We start from the raw sequence: 22,900 nt of genomic DNA, 5'->3' as shown, positions 1-22,900 counted from the left end.
TATATATATATATATATATTTGGCTTATAACTAAAGTAAGAAACAAAACAAGAATAACACTATCATTGTTTACTAATATATCTGTGTAGAAAACACAAAATAATCTATGGATGAATCAATAAGAATTTAGTTGATGAATTCAAAATCAATTTACAAAGATCAGTTGCATTTCTGTACACAAGCAGTAGTTAGGAAGTGTACTTAAAAAAAAAATTTACAGGACGTTAAAAAAATATTATGTATCGGCCAGGCGCGGTGGCTCATGCCTGTAATCCCAGCACTTTGGGAGGCAGAGGCGGATGGATCATGAGGTCAGGAGATCGATACCATCCTGACTAACACGGTGAAACACCGTCTCTACTAAAAATTACACACAAAAAATTAGCCACGTGTGGTGGCGGGCGCCTGTAGTCCCAGCTACTCAGGAGGCTGAGGCAGGAGAATGGTGTGAACCCAGGAAGCAGAGCTTACAGTGAGCTGAGACTGTGCCATTGCACTCCAGCCTGGGCGACAGAGCGAGACTCCGTGTTAAAAAAAAAAAAAGAAAAAAATATATATATCTACCTATCTATATATATATATAATGTATCTAGGAATAAATCTTACAAAAGGTATGTAAGACCTTTATGGAGAAAATGATGAAACTATTAATTATGTTAAAAATGACCTAAATAGAGCTACATCATAAAATAAAGTTAAAATTGAATTTTCCTCAAACTTATCTAGAGATTCAAAGTAATTCCAATAAAAATTACCTTTTTTTTTTTTTTTTTTAAATTTAGAGACAAGAGCCTTGTTCTGTCACCCATGGTGAGTGTAGTAGTGTGATCACACCTCACTGTGGCCTTGAGCTACTGGGCTCAAGCTATCCTCCTGCCTTGGAGTCCTGAGTAGCTGGGCCTGCAGGCATGTGCCAGCATGCTTGGCTAAGTGTTTTTTTTTTTAAGAGATGGGGGTCTCACTATGTTGCCCATGCTGGTCTCAAACTCCTGGCCTCAAGCAATCCTCCAGCTTTGGCCTCTCAAAGCACTGGCATTATAGGCATGATCCTGGCCCAACAGGTTTTTTAAAAAAAAATTTTACTTGAAAAAATGTTTTTAAAAATGTATATGGCCAAGCAAAGAACCAAAAAGAGTCAAGATAATTCTGAAGTAGAAAACATGGGAGAGGTTTGTCTCACTGGAAATTAAGAATTTCTTTGTTAATAAGACAGTGGTTTGGGCACAGAGGTAGGAGTTAGTAATTGTGTAATTATCAGAAAAAAATCAAAGACGTGAAGATATTGTAGACAATGAGAACTAGGTTTCTTCCTGTCAGAGAAAGAAGTTACAAATAACTCATATTTTTAAACACAGATTGGTAGATACAGAAATAAAGAGGTATATGTGTGCATTCATGGGTTAATATACATATACATGATTTCCTAGCTCTGTCTGCTGAGTGGGCTTAGGCACAACGACATCCTAGTAGCAATGGGCACACTTAACACCCAGATTTTGATTTCTAAATACCATTCTTCAATACAAGGAATCAGGTTTCTTGGAAAAAAGGTTAATCCCAGTGTTGAGGCAGAAAAATAAAAGTAAACCTAGAATGTCTTATGGTTTCAGAAAGCAAGAAAACAGTATGTGAAAATGGATGATAATATGTTAAAAAAAAAAAAAAAAAAAAACACAAGAGCCTGCCCGAAGGAGCCTCCAATGGCCAATGCTGGAAAATTTGAGCAAAATAATAATGATCATCAGTATAGTGTTGGAAATAACCCACAGAATAAAATAAAAATGACCTGTATTTATAAATACATACATAAATGAGGAGGAACAGCTTTTCCTTACAGAATTTAATTAACAAACTCCTACTAGTAAATGTAGGGAAAAAATGACAGAAAATCATCATCTTGGAAATACCACAATAAACTGCAGGCAAGATCCACTAATGGATGCAAAAATTAGCAGCTGAAAGTTTGATGAAAACAGGATATTACCATTGCTCAAAATATTTCCACAAGATTTTAAATCAATTCCAAAGAAGAAACCAGTAACTTTACGATGCAGAAACTTGGCAGACATACCTTAATCAAGTGATCAAGGTTAACATCACCAACAATAAAACATCAACCTCATGTACTCCCTGACATGATGCAATCAGGACACAGTATCACTTTATGGTTTTCTTGCCCAAAACTCAAAACCTCAATTAAATTGTGAGAAAAATCAAACATTCCCTACACAAAACAATTGATTAGTATTCACTTAAGGTCATGAAAAGCTAGGAAAGACTGAAGAAAAGTCATAGATCGGAGGAGATGAAAAGGACATAACTGAATGCATTGTGTGAACCTGGATTGGAACCCGTAACAGGAGAAACAACATGAAGAGAAAGATTGGGGAGATCTTCCATTAACAGTATCATTCTGGCATTGATTTCCTGCTCTGATAATTGTATTCTCTTAAAGTTGTTAACTTTAAGAGAAATTGAGTGAAGGGTTTAGCGAACTCTATGATTTTTTAACAGCTCTAGTGATTGATATAAGCCTCTATTCACATATAATTTACCCATTTATAGTGCATAATTCAATGGCTTTTAGTATATATTCATGGAGCTGGACAACAGTCACCACAATTTTAAAACATTTTCATCACCTCCTAAGGAAACTCCATATATTTAACCCCTCAATTCTTCCCTCAACACCCCCAATCCCCAGGCAATCAGAGTCTACTTTGTGTCTCTATAGACTGGCTTATTCTAGACATTTCATGTAAGTGGAATTGTACAAGATGCAATCTTGTGTGATTGGCTTCTTTCATTTGGAATAATGTTTTCAAGTTTCATCCATGTTGTAGTATGCATCAATACTTTCTTTCTCTTTATTTTTATATTCCACTGTATGGAATACCACATTTTATTTATCCATTCATCACTTGGTGGGTATCTGGGTTTTTCTGCTTTTGGGCTATTATGAATAATGTTGCAATGAACATTTGTATACAGGTTTTTGTATGCACATATATTTTCACTTCTCTCTCATTTCAGTTTTTTTTTTTTTTTTTTTTGAGACAGAGTCTCATTCTGTTGCCTTGCTCTGTCGCCCAGGCTGGAGTGCAGTGGTGCAGTCTCAGCTCACTGCAAGCTCCACCTCTTGGGTCCATGCCATTCTCCTGCCTCAGCCTCCTGAGTAGCTGGGACTACAGGCACCCGCCACCACGCCTGGCTAATTTTTTTGTATTTTTAGTAGAGACAGGGTTTCACCGTGTTAGCCAGGATGGTCTCGATCTCCTGACCTTGTGATCCAACCACCTCGGCCTCCCAAAGTGCTGGGATTACAGGTGTCAGCCACTGCGCCCGGCTCATTTAATATCGGAGTGGAACTGCTGGATCATAGAGTAACTCTATATTTAATCATCTGAGCAACCACTAGACTGTTTTCTAAAGTTGCTGTGCCATTTTAAATTCCTAACAGCAGCGTATGAGGTTCCAATTTCTCAACATATTCGACAATTGTTACTACCTCTCTTTTATGGATCATCCTAGTGGGGTGTGTAGTAGTCTCTCATTGTGGTTTTGATTTGCATTTCTCCAATGGCTAATGATGAACATCTTTTCATGTGTTCATTGGCCATTCATGTATCCCCTTTGGATAGATGCTTATTCAGATCCTTCATCCATATGTTAATTAAACAATTTGTCTTTATTATTGAGGTTTTCTTTTTTAATTATACTTTAAGTTCTAGGGTACATGTGCACAACGTACAGGTTTGTTACATATGTATACATGAGCCATGTTGGTGTGCTGCACCCATTAACTAGTCATTTACATTAGGTGTATCTCCTAATGCTATCCCTCCCCCCACCCCTCCCCACAATAGGACCTGGTGTGTGATGTTCCCCTTCCTGTGAGTTGTAACAGGTCTTTGAATATTGTAGATATAGTGCCGTACCAGATAAATGATTTCCAAATAGTTTCCCCCATTCTGTGGCTTGTCTTTTCACTTTCTTCATGATGTCCTTTGAAGTACAAATATTTTAAATTTTGAGGATTGTCCGGTTTATGTATAAAAGTTTATGCTTTTGGTGTCATATGTAAGAAATAATCATTAGTATTCCAAGGTCACAAACATTTACACCCATTTTCTTCTAAGAATTTTGTAATTGTAGCTGCTACATTTAGGTCTTTGATCCATTTTGAGTTATTTTTTGTACGTGAGGGAGAGGTCAAACTTCATTCTTTTGCATGTGGATATTCAGTTGTCCCAGCGTCATTCATTGAAAAGACTATTCTTTCTCTGTTAAACTGTCTTGGCACCCATGTCAAAATTGAATTGAGGTTTATTTCTGGAATCTCAACACCATCTTGTTTATCTATATGTTTATCATTTTGTCATCGCCACACTGTCTTGAGTACAGTAGCTTATACAGTTTACTAGAGCTTACAATGGGGAAGTGAGAGTCCTCCAACTTAAAGTGGGGAAGTGAGAGTCCTCCAACTTTATTCTTCTTCAATAATGTTTTGGGTATTCTGGGTCCCTCAAATTTCCACATGAATTTTAGAATCAGCTTGTAAATTTCTGCAAAGAAGCCAGCTGGGATTTTGGTAGGGGATCACTGAATCTGTAGACCAATTTGGGGGAATATGGTCATCTTAAAAATATTAATATATCTTCAATTTTATAAATATAAATGTCTTTTCATTTATTTAGGTCTTCTTTAATTTCATTCAGCAATGCTTCATTATTTCAGAGGATAAGCTTTGCACTTCTTTTGTCAAATTCATTCCTATGTATTTTATTTTTTGATATTCTTGTAATTAAAATTTTCTTAATTTCATTTTCAGATCCCTTGTACTATTTTTGCAACTTTTTGTATGTCTAAAATTATTTTAAAATAAAAAAATTTTAAGGAGGCATGAGCATACCAAATATTTACTGAAGCACATACATTGCAGGTGGGAGTGTAAATATAATCACTTTGGAAAAAATTTAGCATTCTTTGGTAAAATGTAAAATGTTCATAACCTGTGCTCCAACAATTCTATTCCCAGAGAAGCTCTTATATGTGTACCAGCACTGTGTGAAGGAATCAAAAACCTAGAAACATTACAAGTGTACATCAGTAGTAGAATTGTGCTTTTTAAAAGATATGTGATGTATTTATATAGAAGAATACTAACAATCAGTGAAGTGAATAAATTACAGCTACAAACAACAGCAGGAACAACTTCAGGGACGTAACATTAAGCATGAAAAATAAATCACAGGAGAATACATAGAATGTAGTTCCACTTAGGGTTAAAGTATATGAAATTAAGCACATATTGTTTAAAAGTTAAGGCATTATGGTAAAACTATAAATAAAAGCGAGGGAATGATAATAAACACAAAATTCAGCATAATGGTTACCTTTGAAAAGAGAGGGACATTAGCATCAGGGAGATCCACCAGGGAGGAACAGTTTTCCGTGTTCCTTATTTTGGTGGGTAATGAGTGCTCATTCTATTGTGATTTTTAAAATATCCTTTATAAATGTGATCTATTCAATAATTAAAACTTCTTAAAAAGGGGGAATGTAAATTACCTATCCATGTTTTAGAACCTATTTGAGGACAATAATTCTCCGAAATGCCATCTGACAGACACATCAACAATGAATAGCAACTATTTTAACTTCACATTCTATTTTGACTACTACAGAAATGGAAAGACTAGTGCCATAAATACCTGTATCCTCTTTAGTTAGATGAATCAGTTGTTAATATTTTGCTACATTTGCTTTTTCTTTGTTACTTTTTATTGTTTTGTTTTTGCAAAATAATTTGGAAATAAGTAACGTATATCATAATACTTTACCCCTAAATCCTTCAATATGCTCTTCCTAAGAGCAAAGGCATTCTCCTATATAACCACAATATCATTATTACATTTATGAAGCTGAACAAACATCAGTATAATATTCTTTAATACACAGCCCATATTCGAGTTTCAGTAATTGTCCCAGAGCTGTGTTTTAATTTTTTATATTTGAGTCAAGTATCCAACTAAGAATTAAGCATGGGTTTTGGGGCTGGGGAGAGTAGGTTTGTTAAAGGACACAAAATTTCAGTTAGACAGGAGGAAAAGTTCAGAGAATTGATTATACAACATGGTAATTATAGTTAATAATATTTTATACTTGAAAATTGCTAAGAGAGTAGATTTTAAATGTTCTTCACCACAAACAAATATTAAGTATGTGAGGTAATGGATATGTTCATTAGTTTGATTTAGCCATTTCATAATGTTTACTTAACACATCATGTTCCATACAAAAATATATATACAATCGTTGTCCATTAAAAAATAAATGAGTTAAGTATTATACTTGGTTGTCACGTCTCTTTATTCTCCACATTTAAAACAACCAAACAGCCTCCCTGACTTTTCTTTTATCTATTTTTCTTTTTAATCTTTCAAGACGTTATTTTTTAAAACTCCAGCTAATTGTTTTGTAAGATGCCACACCATCTGGATCTGTCTGGAAACTTCCCTGTGACCAGACTCAGATTAAACAGTTTTGGAAATTATACCTCATAGGTGACATTGTGTGCTTTTTTGCACATGTCAGTTTGTCCCATAACTGGAGATGCCAAATTTTGATTACTTAGTTATGGCAGTGTCTACTGCCAGATCTCTGCATTGTAGAGAGATACCTTTCCTTCTTTGTTAGCTTTTAATCCATAGGATGATACTTTGAGACTTTGTGAATATTTGTTCCCTAATTACTTTTTTTTTTTTTTTGAGATGGAGTCTCTCTCTGTCCCCAGGCTGGAGTGCAGTGGCGTGATCTGGGCTCACTGCAACCTCCACCTCCTGGGTTCAAGTGATTCTCCTGCCTCAGCCTCCCGAGTAGCTGGGACTACAGGCATGCGCCACCATGCCCAGTTAATTTTTGTATTTTTAGTAGAGATGGGGTTTCACCATATTGACCAGGATAGTCTCGATCTCTTGATCTCGTGATCCGCCCCCTTCGGCCTCCCAAAGTGCTGGGATTACAGGCATGAGCCACTGTGTCCGGCCCCCTAATGACATTTTATTCAATGGCTTTAGTATCCATCTTTGTCAGAATCAATAATTACATATTGGTACTACAAAGTGGGGATTTTCTAATTCTAATTCCTTCATGTTTCCTGCATTTATTAACTGGCACTCTTCTGTAGAGAAGGCATTCCCCTAACGTCTCACTTCTCCTCCTCCTTTTATTTTTTAGTATTGCTCTGGACTCACGGGTTTTAAAAAAATTTTCAATAGGTTGCAATCCATTGCTATCATTCCTTGTGATGCTCAAAATTTCCAAATTTAGCCATAAATCCCCTCAAGCAGGCTGCTATGTCCTTTTGGCATGCTCCAATCAATCTTTGCACTTTCTCACTTTCTGGCACAACAAAATGTTCCAGAAATGTTTCCACCTCAGAGCTGGGACAGTGGGGAATGGTGTTAAGAAGCCCAAACCTAAATGCTCCATGTGCTCACAGATAGGAGTCTGAGACCAGCCTGAGCAACACGGTGAGATCTCATCTCTAAAAAAATGTTAGCCAGGTGTGGTGACACGTGCCTTTAGTCCCAAATACTTGGGAGGCTGAGGTGGGAGGATCATCTGAGCCTTAGAGTTCGAGGCTGGAATGAGGCATGATCACGCCACTGCACTCCAACCTGGGCAACAGAGTGAGACCCTGTCTTTCAGTGGACAGAAGTATTTTTCTTTTTTCAAATTATGACTTCACCCTTTTATTGCCAATTTAAACCTAAAATGAATATTTCTTATTTTCCCATTTCACATTTGAAGCTCCTGTCTTTCATTTGAGAACCCTGGTTTTCAACATTAAACTGAAAGCACTGCCAGGCGCGGTGGCTCATGCCTGTAATCCCAGCACTTTGGGAGGCCGAGGTGGGTGGATCACGAGGTCAGGAGATCGAGACCATCCTGGCTAACATGGTGAAACCCCATCTCTACTAAAAATACAAAACAATTAGCCGGGCACGGTGGCGGGTGCCTGTACACCCAGCTACTCAGAAGGCTGAGGCAGGAGAATGGCGTGAACCTGGTAGGCGGAGCTTGCAGTGAGCCAAGATCGTGCCACTGCATTCCACCCCGGGCCACAGAGTGAGACTTCATCTCATAAAAAAAAAACAACATTAAACTATTTACCTGTCTGCTCTCTCCTATGACATACACAAAATAGTTTTAAATTTATCAGTAATACTCCCAATAACAAACACACTAATTAAAATTTAAGATTTCTTTCCAATCTTTTCCCCCATAGGATATGTCACATTAACAACGTACAGTAAGAAAACTGTTAAAAAATTACTTGAATTAATTCTTTTTGCTGTGTGGTTAATGTTGTCAATGTGATATGCAGTTAGGTTCCTTCATTTGTTTGTATTAAATTTTAAGTTTGCCTTTCCCCATTATTTTATTTTTGAATATATAAATCATTTTCAAGGCTCAAAAGTCAAAATTATAGTCATTCCATACCTATCTCTTCCATCCCATAGATAAACTTTTTCATTAGGCCAGGCACAGTGGCTCACACCTGTAATCCCAGCACTTTGGGAGGCCAAGGTGGGTGGGTCACCTGAGGTCGGGAGTTCGAGACCAGCCTGACCAACATGGTGAAACCACGTCTATACTAAACATACAAAAAAATTAGTCAGGCTTAGTGGTGTATGGCTACTCAGGAGGCTGAGGCAGAAGAATTGTTTGAACCCGGGAGGCAGAGGTTGCAGTGAGCCAAGACTGTGCCATTGCACTCAAGCCTGGGCAACAAAAGCGAAACTCTGTCTCGAAAAAAAAAAAATTAGCTGGGAGTGGTAGCACATGCCTGTAATCCCAGCTACTTGGGAGGCGTAGGCAGAAGAATCGCTTGAACCTGGGAGGTGGAGTTTGCCGTAAGCCAAGATTGCGCCATTGTACTCCAGCCTAGGCCACAAGAGCAAAACTCAGTCTCAAAATAAAAAACAAACAGCAAAAAAAAAAAAAAAACAAGAATTAAGCATGGCATCAACTGGAAAGGTCGATTCTTTCCCACACAGTGAGAAGATGATGAATATGCCGCAAAGGACAGTGTGCTGAAATTGGGAACATCTGAATGGGTGATTCCAGGATTAGGCAGAGTCCAGGGTATGACGAGGGGGCAGTGGCTGTGGCTATAGTGAAGCAGGGGGCAAATGTGCCTGAGGGTGAGAACGGAAGGTACTGAGAGTTGGGTACTGGCTGGGCCATCCCTCGGATAGCAATGCATGTGCTGGGTTATGCTTGCAAAGAGCAATCTCTTGTGTTTTCTCTACCTCAGGACAGAGTAGTTTCCCAGTACATTCTTCCCGGGCAGCTGTTCCCTGTGTCTTAGTCACTGAACAAAAAATACTATCTTTTTTTCTGTTGAAATTTTAAGTGACCAACAAGGGAGTAAAAGGTTGGTGAGACCAAAAAAATATGTCTTTATTTTTTTATTAAAATTTTTTTTGTTATTAAAAAAAATAAGAAAATGTATTTTCTTATTTTAATTGATATGTTACCGAAGAAAGCTCTGCCACAATAAAATATGTTTTTAGAAACTGAGAATGCCGGCCACGCACAGTGGCTCACTCCTGTAATCCCAGCACTTTGGGACGCCGAGGTGGGTGGATCCCCTTCAGGTCAGGAGTTCAAGACCAGACTGGCCAACACAGTGAAACCCTGCCTCTACTAAAAGTACAAAAATTAGTTGGGTGTGGTGGCGGGCGTCTGTAATCCCAGTTACTTGGAAGGCTGAGGCAGGAGAATCACTTGAACCGGAAAGGCAGAGGTTGCAGTGAGCTGAGATTGTGCCACTGCCCCGCGCAACAAGAGCGAAACTCCGTCTCAAAAAAAAAAAAAAAAAAAAAAAAAAGGAAAGAAAGAAAGGAAAAGGAAAACGAAAGAAAGTGGGAATGCCTTCCTCTCTCTCTTCACTTCCCCTGCAATGTCTACTGCTTCCTTAAAACTGCCTTATGTCTATTTGAATAGAGTAATCTATATATCAGCAGACAAATACGTCTCTCTAGGTTTTTTACAATCATGCATGTGTTAAAGTGTCAGATTTGTGTCATTCCCCTGACAGGATAACACTTCCTTGCCTGGATACCTCCAGACCCGTTCCCATTTGCTGGGGCTCTCACCAACACCATTTTATAAGCAGGGAGGTGAAAAACGGGCAGTCACTTCCTGTACTTCTCCCTCCCACCTTGAACTGAAATGGGCTTGCATTTGGATGGCACCAGTACGCTAAGTATTCTCATTCACAGAATATGGGGTCCTCTGAATTAGAAGAATCACGCTACAACTTCAGAGTTCTAAAAAAATAACACTAAAACAAAAGGATTTCCTATAGTATAAAAACGCTCCTTCTCCATAGATCACTCCAGCAGTTACAAGCCAACATAAGGCAAACTTAAAAGATGTTAAACCCACTTCATTTTTTTTTTTAAACCTTCAAATTCTATGATATTTTGTTTTGTTTTCCTTTTTCCTACTCCCTCCCCTCTTTCCTTCATTTCTTCATCTGAATGTGAGCTGAGGTTTCAAATGCTTCACTTTAGTGCTGGGTCTGCAACAACGTGATGGTTTCTATTTTCATCCTTTTACTTTCAGCCATGCAGGCACTGCCAAGGATGTGCCCTTTCTGCATACTCTGGCAGCTCTTCCCTGCCTGGGTGCTTTTCCTGGCAGGCTCTGCTGGAACGCTTTCTTTAGTAAAGGAGGCAAATGCAACCAGGACACAGAGACCTTGGACACTGTTTCTCCTTCTGCCCATCTCTTTCTCCTTCTAGCCCTCCATTCAAACATCAGTTGAGCACCTGCTGGTGCCAGGCCCAAGAGAGGCATGAAATGAGGCACTAGGCCTGCAACAATAAAAAAACTGTCCTTGGGCCGGGCGCGGTGGCTCACACCTGTAATCCTAGCACTTTGGGAGGCCGAGGCGGGCGGATCACCTGAGGTTGGAAGTTAGAGACCAGCCTGACCAACATGGAGAAACCCCATCTCTACTAAAAATACAAAAAAATTAGCCGGGCATGGTGGCGCATGCCTGTAATCCAGGCTACTCGGGAGGTTGAGGCAGGAGAATCGCTTGAACCCGGGAGGTGGAGGTTGCGGTGAGCCAAGATGGCGCCATTGCACTCCAGCCTGGGCAACAAGAGTGAAACTTGGTCTCAAATAAAGAAAAAACAAAACAAAAAACTAAAAACAAAAACCAAAAACAAACTGTCCTTGCTCTTAAGGTACTACCTTCTGTGGCCTCAGGCAAACTAGGCTCTTCTCAATTCACATGATGACATATGAGGAAACTAAGTCAGATGATTTCTCAAAAACTTTCTGTTTTAATACCTATGATTTTAAAGAGTTATTTTATGGATAATCTCCTGCTACTTATTCTACCCGGAACAATTTCTCCTCCATACATTTTAACATGCTTCTAGTCCTTTCTCTTCTATCAATTTGTATGTGTTCCAAGAATATGAAGGTATTTAAATATCAAAACAAATACTTCTTTGGTCAAATTCTTTGGTCAAATAATTGGTCAAATTCTGGTACCTTTTTGAGAGGTGACAAAATACTCACTTTAGAAAAATCTGAGGGCATTGAGAAGAGAAAGCAAAGAACCTGTACAATTTCTTCATCTGTCAAAAATGCAAGGCTTTATTTAGGAGCTTGCATTTATTAGGAAAGGTGAAAGTGCAGGTCACTGAAAGGTTATTTCAGGAAAAGGCTCTGCTAGATGATTTCGTCACTTCAAACAGCTGCCATGATGTGTTTGCTCAAGCACAATTTGGGATATCAGATCACAAACTCAGGGAGGCCACAGATGGCAACTGGTAAAAGTAAACTACCTAAAAGACAAGGCCCTTCCTCCATGTTATGAAAGAAAAAAAATAACAAAAAATCTGGCTACTGCTTGGTGTGACCGAAAAATAAATGCAGAAACAAGCCAGTAGCTGAGAGATAAAACTCACTGTGGTTTTTGGGAGAGCTGTGAGAGAAGGCATTTGACCTTTTCCAGCTCATCACCTACAGGTCGATATTTCCAGTAAGTCATTTTGTAACTTGTCATTCCAAAACTGAGAGTCCAAAAAGAAGACTGCACTGTCAACCAGGCACTTGGGCCTCCAGAGGACATGGACAAAACTTCACATGTCAGTCACAGCCACCAAGAGGGCTTAAAGAGATAGAAACAGGGAAAAATGTACTGTCAGTCAGCTCATTTGACCTCTGGAACATGAGGCCTTCTTTCAAAACTTTTAATTTTAAATTTTGTGGGTACACAATAGGAGTATATATTCATGGAGTATATGAGAAAATTTGATACACGCATGGAATGTGTAATAATCACATCAGGGTAAATGGGGTATCCATCCCCTGAAGCATTTATCCTTTGTGTTACAAACAATCCAATCACAATACTCTTTTAGTTATTTTTAAAAGTACAATCAAGCAAGATTTCTTATCGAGCCATGCTACTCAAAGTGTGGCCTTTTGACACTGGCATCCCTAGAAGCTTGTTCGAAATGCAGAATCCAGGCTGGGTGTGGTGGCTCCCGCCTGGAATCCCAGCACTTTGGGAGGCTGAGGCTGGTGTGTCACTTGAGGTCAAGAGTTCGAGACCAGCCTGGCCAATATAGTGAAACCCTGTCTCTACTAAAAATACAAAAACTGGGAGCGGTGGCGCACACCTGTAATCCCAGCTACTTAGAAGAGGCTGAGGCAGGAGAATTGCCTGAACCCAGGAGGTGGAGGTTGCAGTGAGCCAGGATCGTACCACTGCACTCCTGCCTGGGCAACAGAGTGAGACTATGTCTCAAAAGAAAAAAAAAAAAAAAAAAAGGAAAAAAAAAAACAAATGCAGAATCCGGAGCACAACCCAGACCTACTGAAGTGGAATCTGCATTTTAGCAACATCCCCGCATGATTTGTATGTAGGATAAAATTTGAGAGGCACAGAATGACAGGTATGAACATATAAACCACATTTTAAGCGCTTCTGGATTTTTCTGCTTCCTATCTGTTTTTAAATATATTGAAAGTAAAATCATTTTTTTTTTGTCGGGGGGACAGGGTCTCACTCTGTCACTCAGACTGGATTGCAGTGTCTCAGTTCATCACAACCTCCACCTCCTGGGTTCAAGTGAGTCTCCTGTCTCAGCCTCCCAAGTAGCTGGGATAACAGGCATGTGCCACTACCACCTGGCTAATTTTTGTAGTTTTAGTAGAGATGGGGTTTCACCATGTTGGCCAGGCTGGTCTTGAACTCCTGACCTCAAATGATCCACCCAACTCAGCCTCCCAAAGTGCTGGGATAACAGGCGTGAGCCACTGTCCCCGGCCGAAAGTAAAATTCTTTACTCTGGCAAAAACAGTCATCTTCCAGATCTAAAATCTGCTTGTGAGGGGTGTGTGTGTGTGTGTGTATGTGTGTGTGTGTGTGTGTGTGTTCCTCAGCTAAGGTAATCAGAAGCAACTTGACATTTATAATTTCCTTTTCAAACCTAGTTTACAAAGGCAAGCATTTTACAGCTGTCCCAAGTTTCTAAATTCCTTATAACTTCTTGTGATTCTAATCAAATTTTATTTTTGAAAAGGGTTATTATTTACCACAGAGTTGTAACATTTTTTTTTTTAAGACTTGTAAAATTTTTGCTCTCTACCTTTTCTGGGAAAAATATTTTTTTCTTTATACTTAAAGTTATTAGGAGTAACGCTAACCTTTTTTTCTTAAAGAATGTCATAGATGACATGGGGGATGGTGTTCCGGTTTCCAGGTTGCAGATGTGCTGGTGACGTGCTAAATGGCCAAGAATCCACCTATGCAAATGAGGCCTGCATGTGGGAGGAGCTCAGGTGGCACAGACGCCATCAACTCATGCAGGGCCATCCTTGCCTTGAGAAAATTTCTCTTCATCAATAAATGACCAGATTCTAGTCCCACAGATTACATCATGAACTTAACGATATCTGGCAAACATGCACAGCCATTTACCCTTGACCTTGAGGGAAAAAGGACAGAGTACTTTGAGGGAAAACTTCAGATAAACCCAAAATAACAAAGTGCTTTTATGATTTTTATTACTGAAGAAGGTTTTAAGCATCCTATAAAAGTTTGGATTAAGCAAAAGAGGCAACGGGATCTGAAGCTGGATCTAGGTGGGCTCCTCTTTGAAAGTTCACTCTTACCTGATTGTCGAATCCGTTGAAGAGTTTGCTGAACCAACACCTCCGATCTGGGGACAATGATGATGAAGTCGACTTTGCTGAAGTGACCGAGGTCCAGGCTCTGGCTGCCACTGTCCGCTATAGCGCACACCTGGGATAAGAGTTTTCTGGCAACTGTTAGCTGCGGTTGATAAATTTGGAAGGTTTCGTTATCTAAATCTAAAATTTAAAAAGAAGTCATAAGAACAAGGTTAATTTACTTCCATAATGGCCACTGTGAATCTCTATGAGGACACATACCACACAGACAGTAATGTAATACACTCTCACTAAGAATTCTCACCTGCTATTCCCACTCTCTATTGAGTTTTAATAGATTTGCCTATTTTTCCTGAAACGCGGATGAGAGGATGTGCTCAGGAGTGGATGTGGCAGTTTTGCAAATGTATTATTTTAAAATTGATTGATTATCTCACAAATGCCTAATTCAAAACCCTTATCCCAACCCAGAAGTGGAGGAGACAGACTACACTCTCGCAGCTGGAGCCAGCACTCATCTCTGAAAAGGGGAACATTTTCGGTTTTCTTTAGAAATATCAGCACAGGCCAGTGTCCCAGACCCGACCCAGTCCAAGGAAAGAGGAGGTGCCATAATGAACATAATGCTGAGTCCCCCTGAGCTTTTCTGGATGGCATTACAGTAAACATTTCCTCTTCAGCAAGTCAGTTGCAACATGGTCAGAAATTCCCTTCCCAGGGACTACATAACGTGGGTCATGGAGACATGACCTTCACCTTTCTTCCCACTCAACTCCACTTTGCCAGTGCTGTGACCTGGCAGGTCTAGGTGGTTGTGGCCAGCTCCAGTGCTGATGCCTGGACTATCTGAAGACACCTGACTCATGACATAGCCAGCTGGCCACTCAGCAGGTGACGTATTACAAAAACATTTCCCAGATACTCTAAGCAGGTCAGTAGCTTTTTATTGCAAGTATAATCAAGCAATCAATCTTTCTTATACATGCATGCACATCCACACACACAATGAAACAAGTTTAGTCAGCTAAACGCGTGAGCAGGCAACATCCAATGCTTCTTTAAAGCGCTGGTTATTATCAGGAACACATGTGGCAGTTTAACTGCAACAGGGCCTAATTAACCTGTGCTAATTAATGTTTTCTAAAATCAAATGCAGCCGAGGCAAAGACAGCCTGTCAACATAGCCCAGTTACCATGGACACTGACAGCAAGTGGAGATTTATACGGACGGTCTCCCTAGTGGTTGAGAGAACCCATTGGAAAAGCCCAAACATGCAACTTTAAATAGAAGCCCAAATAGTCTTTGTACCGCAGACTACTAATCAAAATATGTCTTTTAATACAGCTAGGCTGTCATTTCGAAAACATCTTTAAACAACATTTTTTAAACAGGGAACCAAGAATGTACTTGGGAATCTGTAAGTCCTCTGAGAATGTTTAAATTCTAAATGTGTTAATAATTCAAAACAGTTAACATAAACACATTTTAGACCATCTGGATGATCACTTTATTACCAAATACCATTGAGAAGTCAAAACATTTTATTGCCTGTATTTGCATTTGTTTTTACAACAGAGCTGACGGCCAAACCATGCTACTTTTATTGCCTGAGACAATCCTAATATATAAATGATACATTCCTATCAAGTGGGGGCCAAGTGGCTGTCAGCAGCAGCTTATAAGGGTCTGTCTCCTATCTATCCTTTCTCCTGTTCTTTTTTCTGTTCTGTCCTATGTCATCCCTGTCAATCAGTGAACTGGGAAAGGACTCTGAACCCAAACGAATCCAGTCTAACGACCAGACTCCTCATCCCTGACACTCCTGCTCTGAGCTCCTGAAGCTTGTTGTAGGGCAGATGACATGTTGGTAGCGCTGTTCTATCTGCCAAGAAACCCTCACTATCCCTGAGACAATGTGTGTTTTACAAGTCAGAGAGTAAGTGAAGGAGCAGGAGCTAGGGGCCCTGCACTGCCTGTAGTCTGACTCTTTCAGACAGTTTCTTGAAGTCCTCTGGGCACAGCTGGTAGAGGAAAATGGGCCAATGTCCTGGAATCTTTCAGAAAAAAAAGAGAGAGTGCTTAAGATAAAGTCTTTGACTTGGATTTTCATTCCAGAAGACTGTTACTAGGAACAAGGCCTTTGATCCAGGCCACATGGGAAAGCATTTTTAATTTGAACCAGGTTTATCATGTAGACAATCAGGAAAAGGCTGTTGTGGTCTATGACTTGAAGAATCCTCGAAACCCTTAGAATGACTTAGTTTTTACAACGTCTGTCCTAAGGACTGACTTCCGTCTTTCAGTCTGAGATGACATTACCCAGGTTTTGTGTGGGAATCATAGCAGCAGCCTCCTGGGGTGACACACATTCATTCAGGTCTCCATTGAAAGGGGTAACCACACTGTCTCCTCTTCTTTGTTGCATTTTTTCCAGCAGCTTGTCTAGGTCATCGCCTATTACAAAATAAAGTAGAGATAAGAAGGTTATGAGGGGCCGGGCGCGGTGGCTCAAGCCTGTAATCCCAGCACTTTGGGAGGCCGAGACGGGTGGATCACGAGGTCAGGAGATCGAGACCATCCTGGCAAACACGGTGAAACCCCGTCTCTACTAAAAAATACAAAAAACTAGGCGGGCGAGGTGGCGGGCGCCTGTAGTCCCAGCTACTCGGGAGGCTGAGGCAGGAGAATGGCGTAAACCCGGGAGGCGGAGCTTGCAGTGAGCTGAGATCCGGCCACTGCACTCCAGCCTGGGTGACAGAGCGAGACTCCGTCTCAAAAAAAAAAAAAAAAAAAAGAAGGTTATGAGGAAGGATATGTTTGTTTTATTAACTGCCTGAGTTGGGCAGTCAGGCTGTTCTCAGTAGATTTGTTGGTCAGCCAGAAATGCATATCAGCATTTACACTTGGCCATCTTTATAGTATACTGGTGTCTCTATAGCAAGAACTACTCTCATTGATATAGTGCTTATAATTTACATGCTTTCACATGTTGTATCTCGACCTCCCTAATACTCAAAAGCAGGCAGAATGGGATTAGAAAACTGAGTTCCAGGCTGGGCGCAGTGGCTCATGTCTGTAATCCCAGCACTTTAGAAGGCACAGGAGGATCACTTGAGGCCAGGGGCTGGAGTCCTGTCTGGGCAACAAACGGAGACCCAGTCTCTACAAAAAATTAAAAAATTAGCCAGGCATGGTGGTACATGCCTGTAGTTCCAGCTGCTTGGGAGGCTGAGGTGGGAGAATCGCTTGAGCCTGTGAAGCGGGGTGGTGTCAAGCAGTGAGCTATGATCATGCACTCCAGCCTGGGCGATAGAGTGAGACACTGTCAAAAAAAAAAAAAAAAAAAAAGGAAGAAAGGAAGGAAAGGAGGGAGGGAGGGAGGAGGGAAGGAAAGAAAGGGAAGAAAGGGAAGGAAGGAACAAATGAATAAACCGAGTTCCAGGGAGAGAGAAACTCTCCCAAGGTCACTCAATGAGGTTGTAGCTGAGCTGAGACTTTTGAATCTGGTACCAATGTGCCTTCCTCTAGACCCCCTTACTGCTTCCTGTGGTGTCAGTGACAAAATACTTAAGATAAACCATTTCAAATGAAAGATCAGCTGGCCAGCTTGAGCTCCACACTCATCTTGACAAGCTAAGATTTAAATTCAGAAAATCACACAACTAGCGGCTGGCAGTGTTGCCAGATCTTACAACCACTCACCTAATGATGTGGTTTTGAAATGTGATGCCAGGAAACTGACCTTTCCTGTGATAAGCTCATAACTAATTTCTTTCAAAAACTCACTTGTGGTGAGCATGCTCTCTGCCAGAGCTCGGGACTGGTGCTGACCTGCAGGATAGAGGGGAGAAGAGAAAACTCATCAACAGAACAAATGTTGCTGGAACATTACTTATAATGGCAACAACTGGAAACAATCAAAGGATGTCACCATAGGGACTTAGGTTGAGAAAATTATGACACACCAAAAGGTGTGGACAATTATACAGCACTTGAAATATCAATTCTGACTCTAGACAGAAACAGAAATGTTTATAATACAGATGATCAAGGAAAAAAAAAATGATGTACCTTATGTTTGTAACTGAAAATATGCACATATTTGTGTTTAATGATTAAGGAAGGTCCCTGTCCCCAGCCAGGGGCTGTGGGTAACACCACAGCTGCCCCAGGGCTGGCCAATTGGGCAGATGTTCAGGGGCTGAGAACATGTGGGAAAAACAAACTAGGGAAGAGTATGAAAAACCTTATAAAAATTGTGCTTGCATGGTTATAGTGAATATTTGCCTTAAAAATATAAACATGCTTTTAACAAAAATGAAAAAATATTAATGTATCACACTGATGAAGCTTTCTGGAAATACATGTAGCATAGAAAAATGGGCAGACAGGTTTTGTCAAAGTGAGGGGACTTTCTCAGCTTCTTTGCTCAAAAGCGGTGAGAGCCATTCACTACAGAGAGGAGAGAAGCAAAATGTAGTCCAAATGGCTACCCAGGAGGGTGCCTGACAGAAAATTTGCACAGTGCAAAACAAACAAACAAAAATCCCCTTCCACCCCCCAGTTTTGTAGTGTACCAACTTTCTGAATCTTTTCTTTAGAGTCGATGTTACAATATTAAATAGACTCTTCAGTGAGAAGGGGGATATATGAGCTACTTTTCTGGCAAATTCGATTAATTGGCTTAGGCCACCTGTGGCACTGGCTTTATCACATGCTAGAGTAGTAACATTTCCAAAATCTTTAAAGGACAGCAGTTACATGAGACAGGGGTATCTGTTACTAGGGAGAGCTTTGAAACAATGCTCCCACAACCAGCTGACAGGGGCACCAGCCAAACTGAGGGCCACACAAAACCTGATCTGAGAAGGAAAGGGAAAGTTAAAATTAGGAGGATGAGCCCAAGCTCCAGCAATTAATCAGAGGTTGACTATGTGGATGCCCGAAACACACAACACACATTTTTAAATGGACAAATGGTCGAATGAATTGATTAAACAAATAAAAAACAAAAAAGTTACTCACCTAATACTACCACACAAAATTCATTTCCTCTGATTTTCGATGCACAAATTGCCACCACATAATCTGGTAGCCTTTGATAGTGTCTCATTTCACTGAGAGTCCTTAAGGTCTCTGAAATGCCCTCCGCCAAAGAGTTCTGGGTCACAATCACATGAACCAAGTCTTGAGATACGCTGGCAATTAATCTAGCAAGCCAGGGGAGTTGTCCTGGTGACACAGGGACACACTGAGCACCTATCTGCAGGGCTCTTTCTCTCAGAGTAAATTCTTGCATAGCTTTCAGCATAATTTGCTCAAATTCTTCCCTGAGAGGTACCTGATCAGGACCTATATAGAAGAGAATTACAGCTGGAATTTAAAGAATCATAGGTAGAAAAGAGACATACACCCATGTGCTATCCTGCAGTACTTCTCAGCCCATCATACATACTCCAACTAGAAAATAACCTCTTTTTCTTGGAGTGGTGACAAGTAGAGTCCTACTAATCACTTCCTGTTGTGAAATTATTTTTCTTTCTGCCTCAATTTTTGTGAAAAACCAGGCTTCTGTTTTTCTGTATTCCTGATCTTTTTAAAAGAGGATGTACTAAGCGAAACCATTAATTCCACGGTATGCCCTCGGAGCTGGTCCTTGCACGTGGCATATTTCTTGACCTATTAAGCTTAGCATTATGGAAATTGTTAATGACTAATGAAAAAAGAAGCCTGGCTGGGCACAGTGGCTCACACCTGTAATCCCAGCTCCTTGGGAGGCCGAGGCAGGCGGATCATGAGGTCAGGAGATCGAGACCATCCTGGCTAATACAGTGAAACCCCGTCTCTACTAATACAAAAAATTAGCTGGGCGCAGAGGCAGGTGCCTGTAGTCCCAGCTACTCGGGAGGCTGAGGCAGGAGAACGGCGTGAACCCTGGAGGTGGAGATTGCAGTGAGCCGAGTTCGCGCCACTGCACTCCAGCCTGGGCGACAGAGCAAGACTCCGTCTCAAAAAAAAAAAAAAAAAAGAAAAGAAAGAAAGAAAAGAAAGAAAAGAAAAAAGCCAACCTATTGGTATATATAACCAATTTTAAGTTTCATTCAGTTCTCATTTTATTCATAGGCATTTTGGAAAACATTTTAATGTATTGCCTCTAAGCCTAAATTTGAGAATACTGTGCATCAGGAAATGAAGTTTAATTATTTTTCACTCCCAAGTTATATTGAAGGCAGCCTCACACTTTTCCCAGATAGAGAACGCTTTCATGATCTAGTTATTCCCCAGCATTCTGGACTGTTAAATATGCCATTTGGCCCTTTTCTCCAACCAGTTGGGGCTAAACTTATACTGCTGACCTGTGGCCCCTGGAATCAGGGGGATTTTGTTTCCTACTCTCTTTAGAAACTCAACGTCTTTAGAACAAAATAAGCAAGTCAATGTTTGGTATCCAACTGACACAAATGAACTAAGATTTCAACATTTAGTTTAAATTGAAAGCAGTGAGAATATAGTCACTCCCTCTATTCAATCATTTATTTTGCTGTGTGAACCCAAGATTTGAAACTCAGGCTCTCATAAACCAGCTCAGACACCTCAGTGTCTGTGATCTGAGACCAAGCAACAGCCCCAGAACCCACTGCTAAAAGCCCCTTATGGAAGAACAAGGGGGTGATGGACTAGACGGACTTCTGCATGAGAAGGAGGCACCACAAGTGAGTCAGATCCATTCCTTCCTCTAATAGGGATCTAAGTGGTTTCTCTGGCCCTTCCCATCTTTTCTGGGAAAGTAAGAAAAGTAGGTGTTTAGTAATGCTTTTCAGACACAGAAAATTAAATAAAAATCTTATACATTATAAAAACAAACAATTTTAATTGAGAAAACAGCTTTTCCAGGATTGGGTGGAGGCCAGGGAGAGGTAGGAGAGTGGAATTCTCATAAATAGATTTTTCTCCTCTATACATGGAAACAGGGCAAGAAAATGGTAATGTATACATTATATCTGTGTTTCTTCTGTGCTTTTTTTTTTTTTTTTTTTTAAAGACAGCTTCCCTTTATCACCCAGGCTGGAGTACAGTGGCGCGATCTTGGCTTACTGCAACCTCCACCTCCTGGGCTCAAGCAATTCTCCTGTCTCAGCCTCCGGAATATCTGGGATTACAGGCATGCGCCAACATGCCCGGCTAATTTTTGTATTTTTGATAGAGATGGGATTTCTCCATGTTGGTCAGGCTGCTCTCAAACTCCTGACCTCAGGTATCCACCCTACTCAGCCTCCCAAAGTGTTGGGATTACAGGCGTGAGCCATCATGTCTGGCCTCTACTGTCCTTCTCAGAAAACTGGCTGGGAATGTGGAGGGATGCTTTTAAAAAAAAATCACCGGGAGCCACCAAGACATCTGATCTTCATTCAGCTTTATCAAATTGGCATCATGGTAATTGTCACTAGGTACACACTTTTCGGTGAGCTCAAAGTGGATAGAAGGTGGTCATCTATTTAAAGCTTTCTTCCACCAGAACACGACAGCTGAAAAGCAGGTGGCCCTGGCTGTCTCCAATTCCCTACTGTCTTTCATTAACAACCTGAAAGCTCAGGGACTTGGTTAATAGTCCATAAGACTGACTCCAGGACTGAGTAACATATTCTATCAGGAAGCATAATTAATTCAAAGTACAAAGACATTCTGGGAAAATAACATTACTAAACATATTCACAACATCCCTTGTTGCCTTAAAGCTTGCTTTTATAGAGTTTTGACTGATGTACCATTAGGAATCAAGAAGTGGGGGAAAAGGTATTAAAGTTTAAATGAGGTAAGAGACTTCTTAGAGTAAAATGTCTTGCTTCCAAAAATCAACTATCACTTTTTCATCCTCAGCCTTTTAAAAAATTATTTTTATTTTTTTAATTAGAGACAAGGTCTCAGTCTGTCTGCCAGGCTGCAGTGCAGTGGCACAATCACAGCTCACTGCAGCTTTAAACTCCTGGGCTCAAGCGATCCTTCTGCGTCAGTCTCCCAAGGTGATGGGATTACAAATGTGAGCCACTACACCCAGTGCCTCAGCCTCAGCCTTTACAATTGCATTGCAGGTGTCTTTTCTCCACTTTTGCAAGCTTGATAACAGTAATCTTTTCTTTCAAGTGCTGATCTCCAATAACTTAGGTTAGTCGAGGTATCAGTTTTAACGACTTTTCAGACAGAACTAACTTAATGAGAAAAGTCAAGGTTTAAATAGACTCAGAGGCTTCCAAGAATCTTTGGATTTGCTGATTTCATTATCAACTTCAAAGATTTTCAGATTGTGAAATGACTAAGATTTTTAAAAAGTGACTGTAGTGAAGAGGTACGTTCCTTCTGAAGAATTTTGCTTTTCTTCTGTTACCTCTAAGTAACTGGGCTGCTGAAGTATTAAAATTATTCTTTTAGAAGTTTAGATTTATTTTGTTAATGTCTATAATCTATGGCATATGTGAAACTATTCTTGATTGCCTTCTTGAAACCTCCAGAGGCAAAAAATAAAAAATAAATAAATAAATAATAAATAAATGAAGGACACCAGAACGGTTGTTGAGGTATAGAGAAGTCTCAATGTACAAAGCTTTAGATTTTTAAAGAGAAATAGCTATTCATGTATATTGAGAGGCTAATTGACTGGAAGTCAAA

At 40.2% G+C, this 22,900-nt stretch overlaps 1 protein-coding gene across 1 annotated transcript in view; it reads right to left on the bottom strand.

The window, feature by feature from the left end:
• Window positions 1–22,900, bottom strand: part of GREB1L (GREB1 like retinoic acid receptor coactivator) — a 159,818-nt gene that overhangs the window by 53,851 nt on the left and 83,067 nt on the right. The window contains exons 12-15 of the mRNA XM_025365255.1: window positions 19,262–19,588; window positions 17,939–18,067; window positions 16,556–16,690; window positions 14,218–14,415 (exon numbers count right to left, since the gene is read on the bottom strand). Of these exons, the coding sequence (XP_025221040.1) occupies window positions 14,218–14,415; window positions 16,556–16,690; window positions 17,939–18,067; window positions 19,262–19,588 (789 nt within the window). The remainder of the gene's footprint in view (window positions 1–14,217; window positions 14,416–16,555; window positions 16,691–17,938; window positions 18,068–19,261; window positions 19,589–22,900) is intronic.

The sequence above is a fragment of the Theropithecus gelada genome, chromosome 18 (assembly GCF_003255815.1).
Source record: "Theropithecus gelada isolate Dixy chromosome 18, Tgel_1.0, whole genome shotgun sequence".
Classification (NCBI taxonomy): Eukaryota; Metazoa; Chordata; class Mammalia; order Primates; family Cercopithecidae; genus Theropithecus; species Theropithecus gelada.
This window is presented reverse-complemented; position numbering and strand designations above follow the sequence as displayed.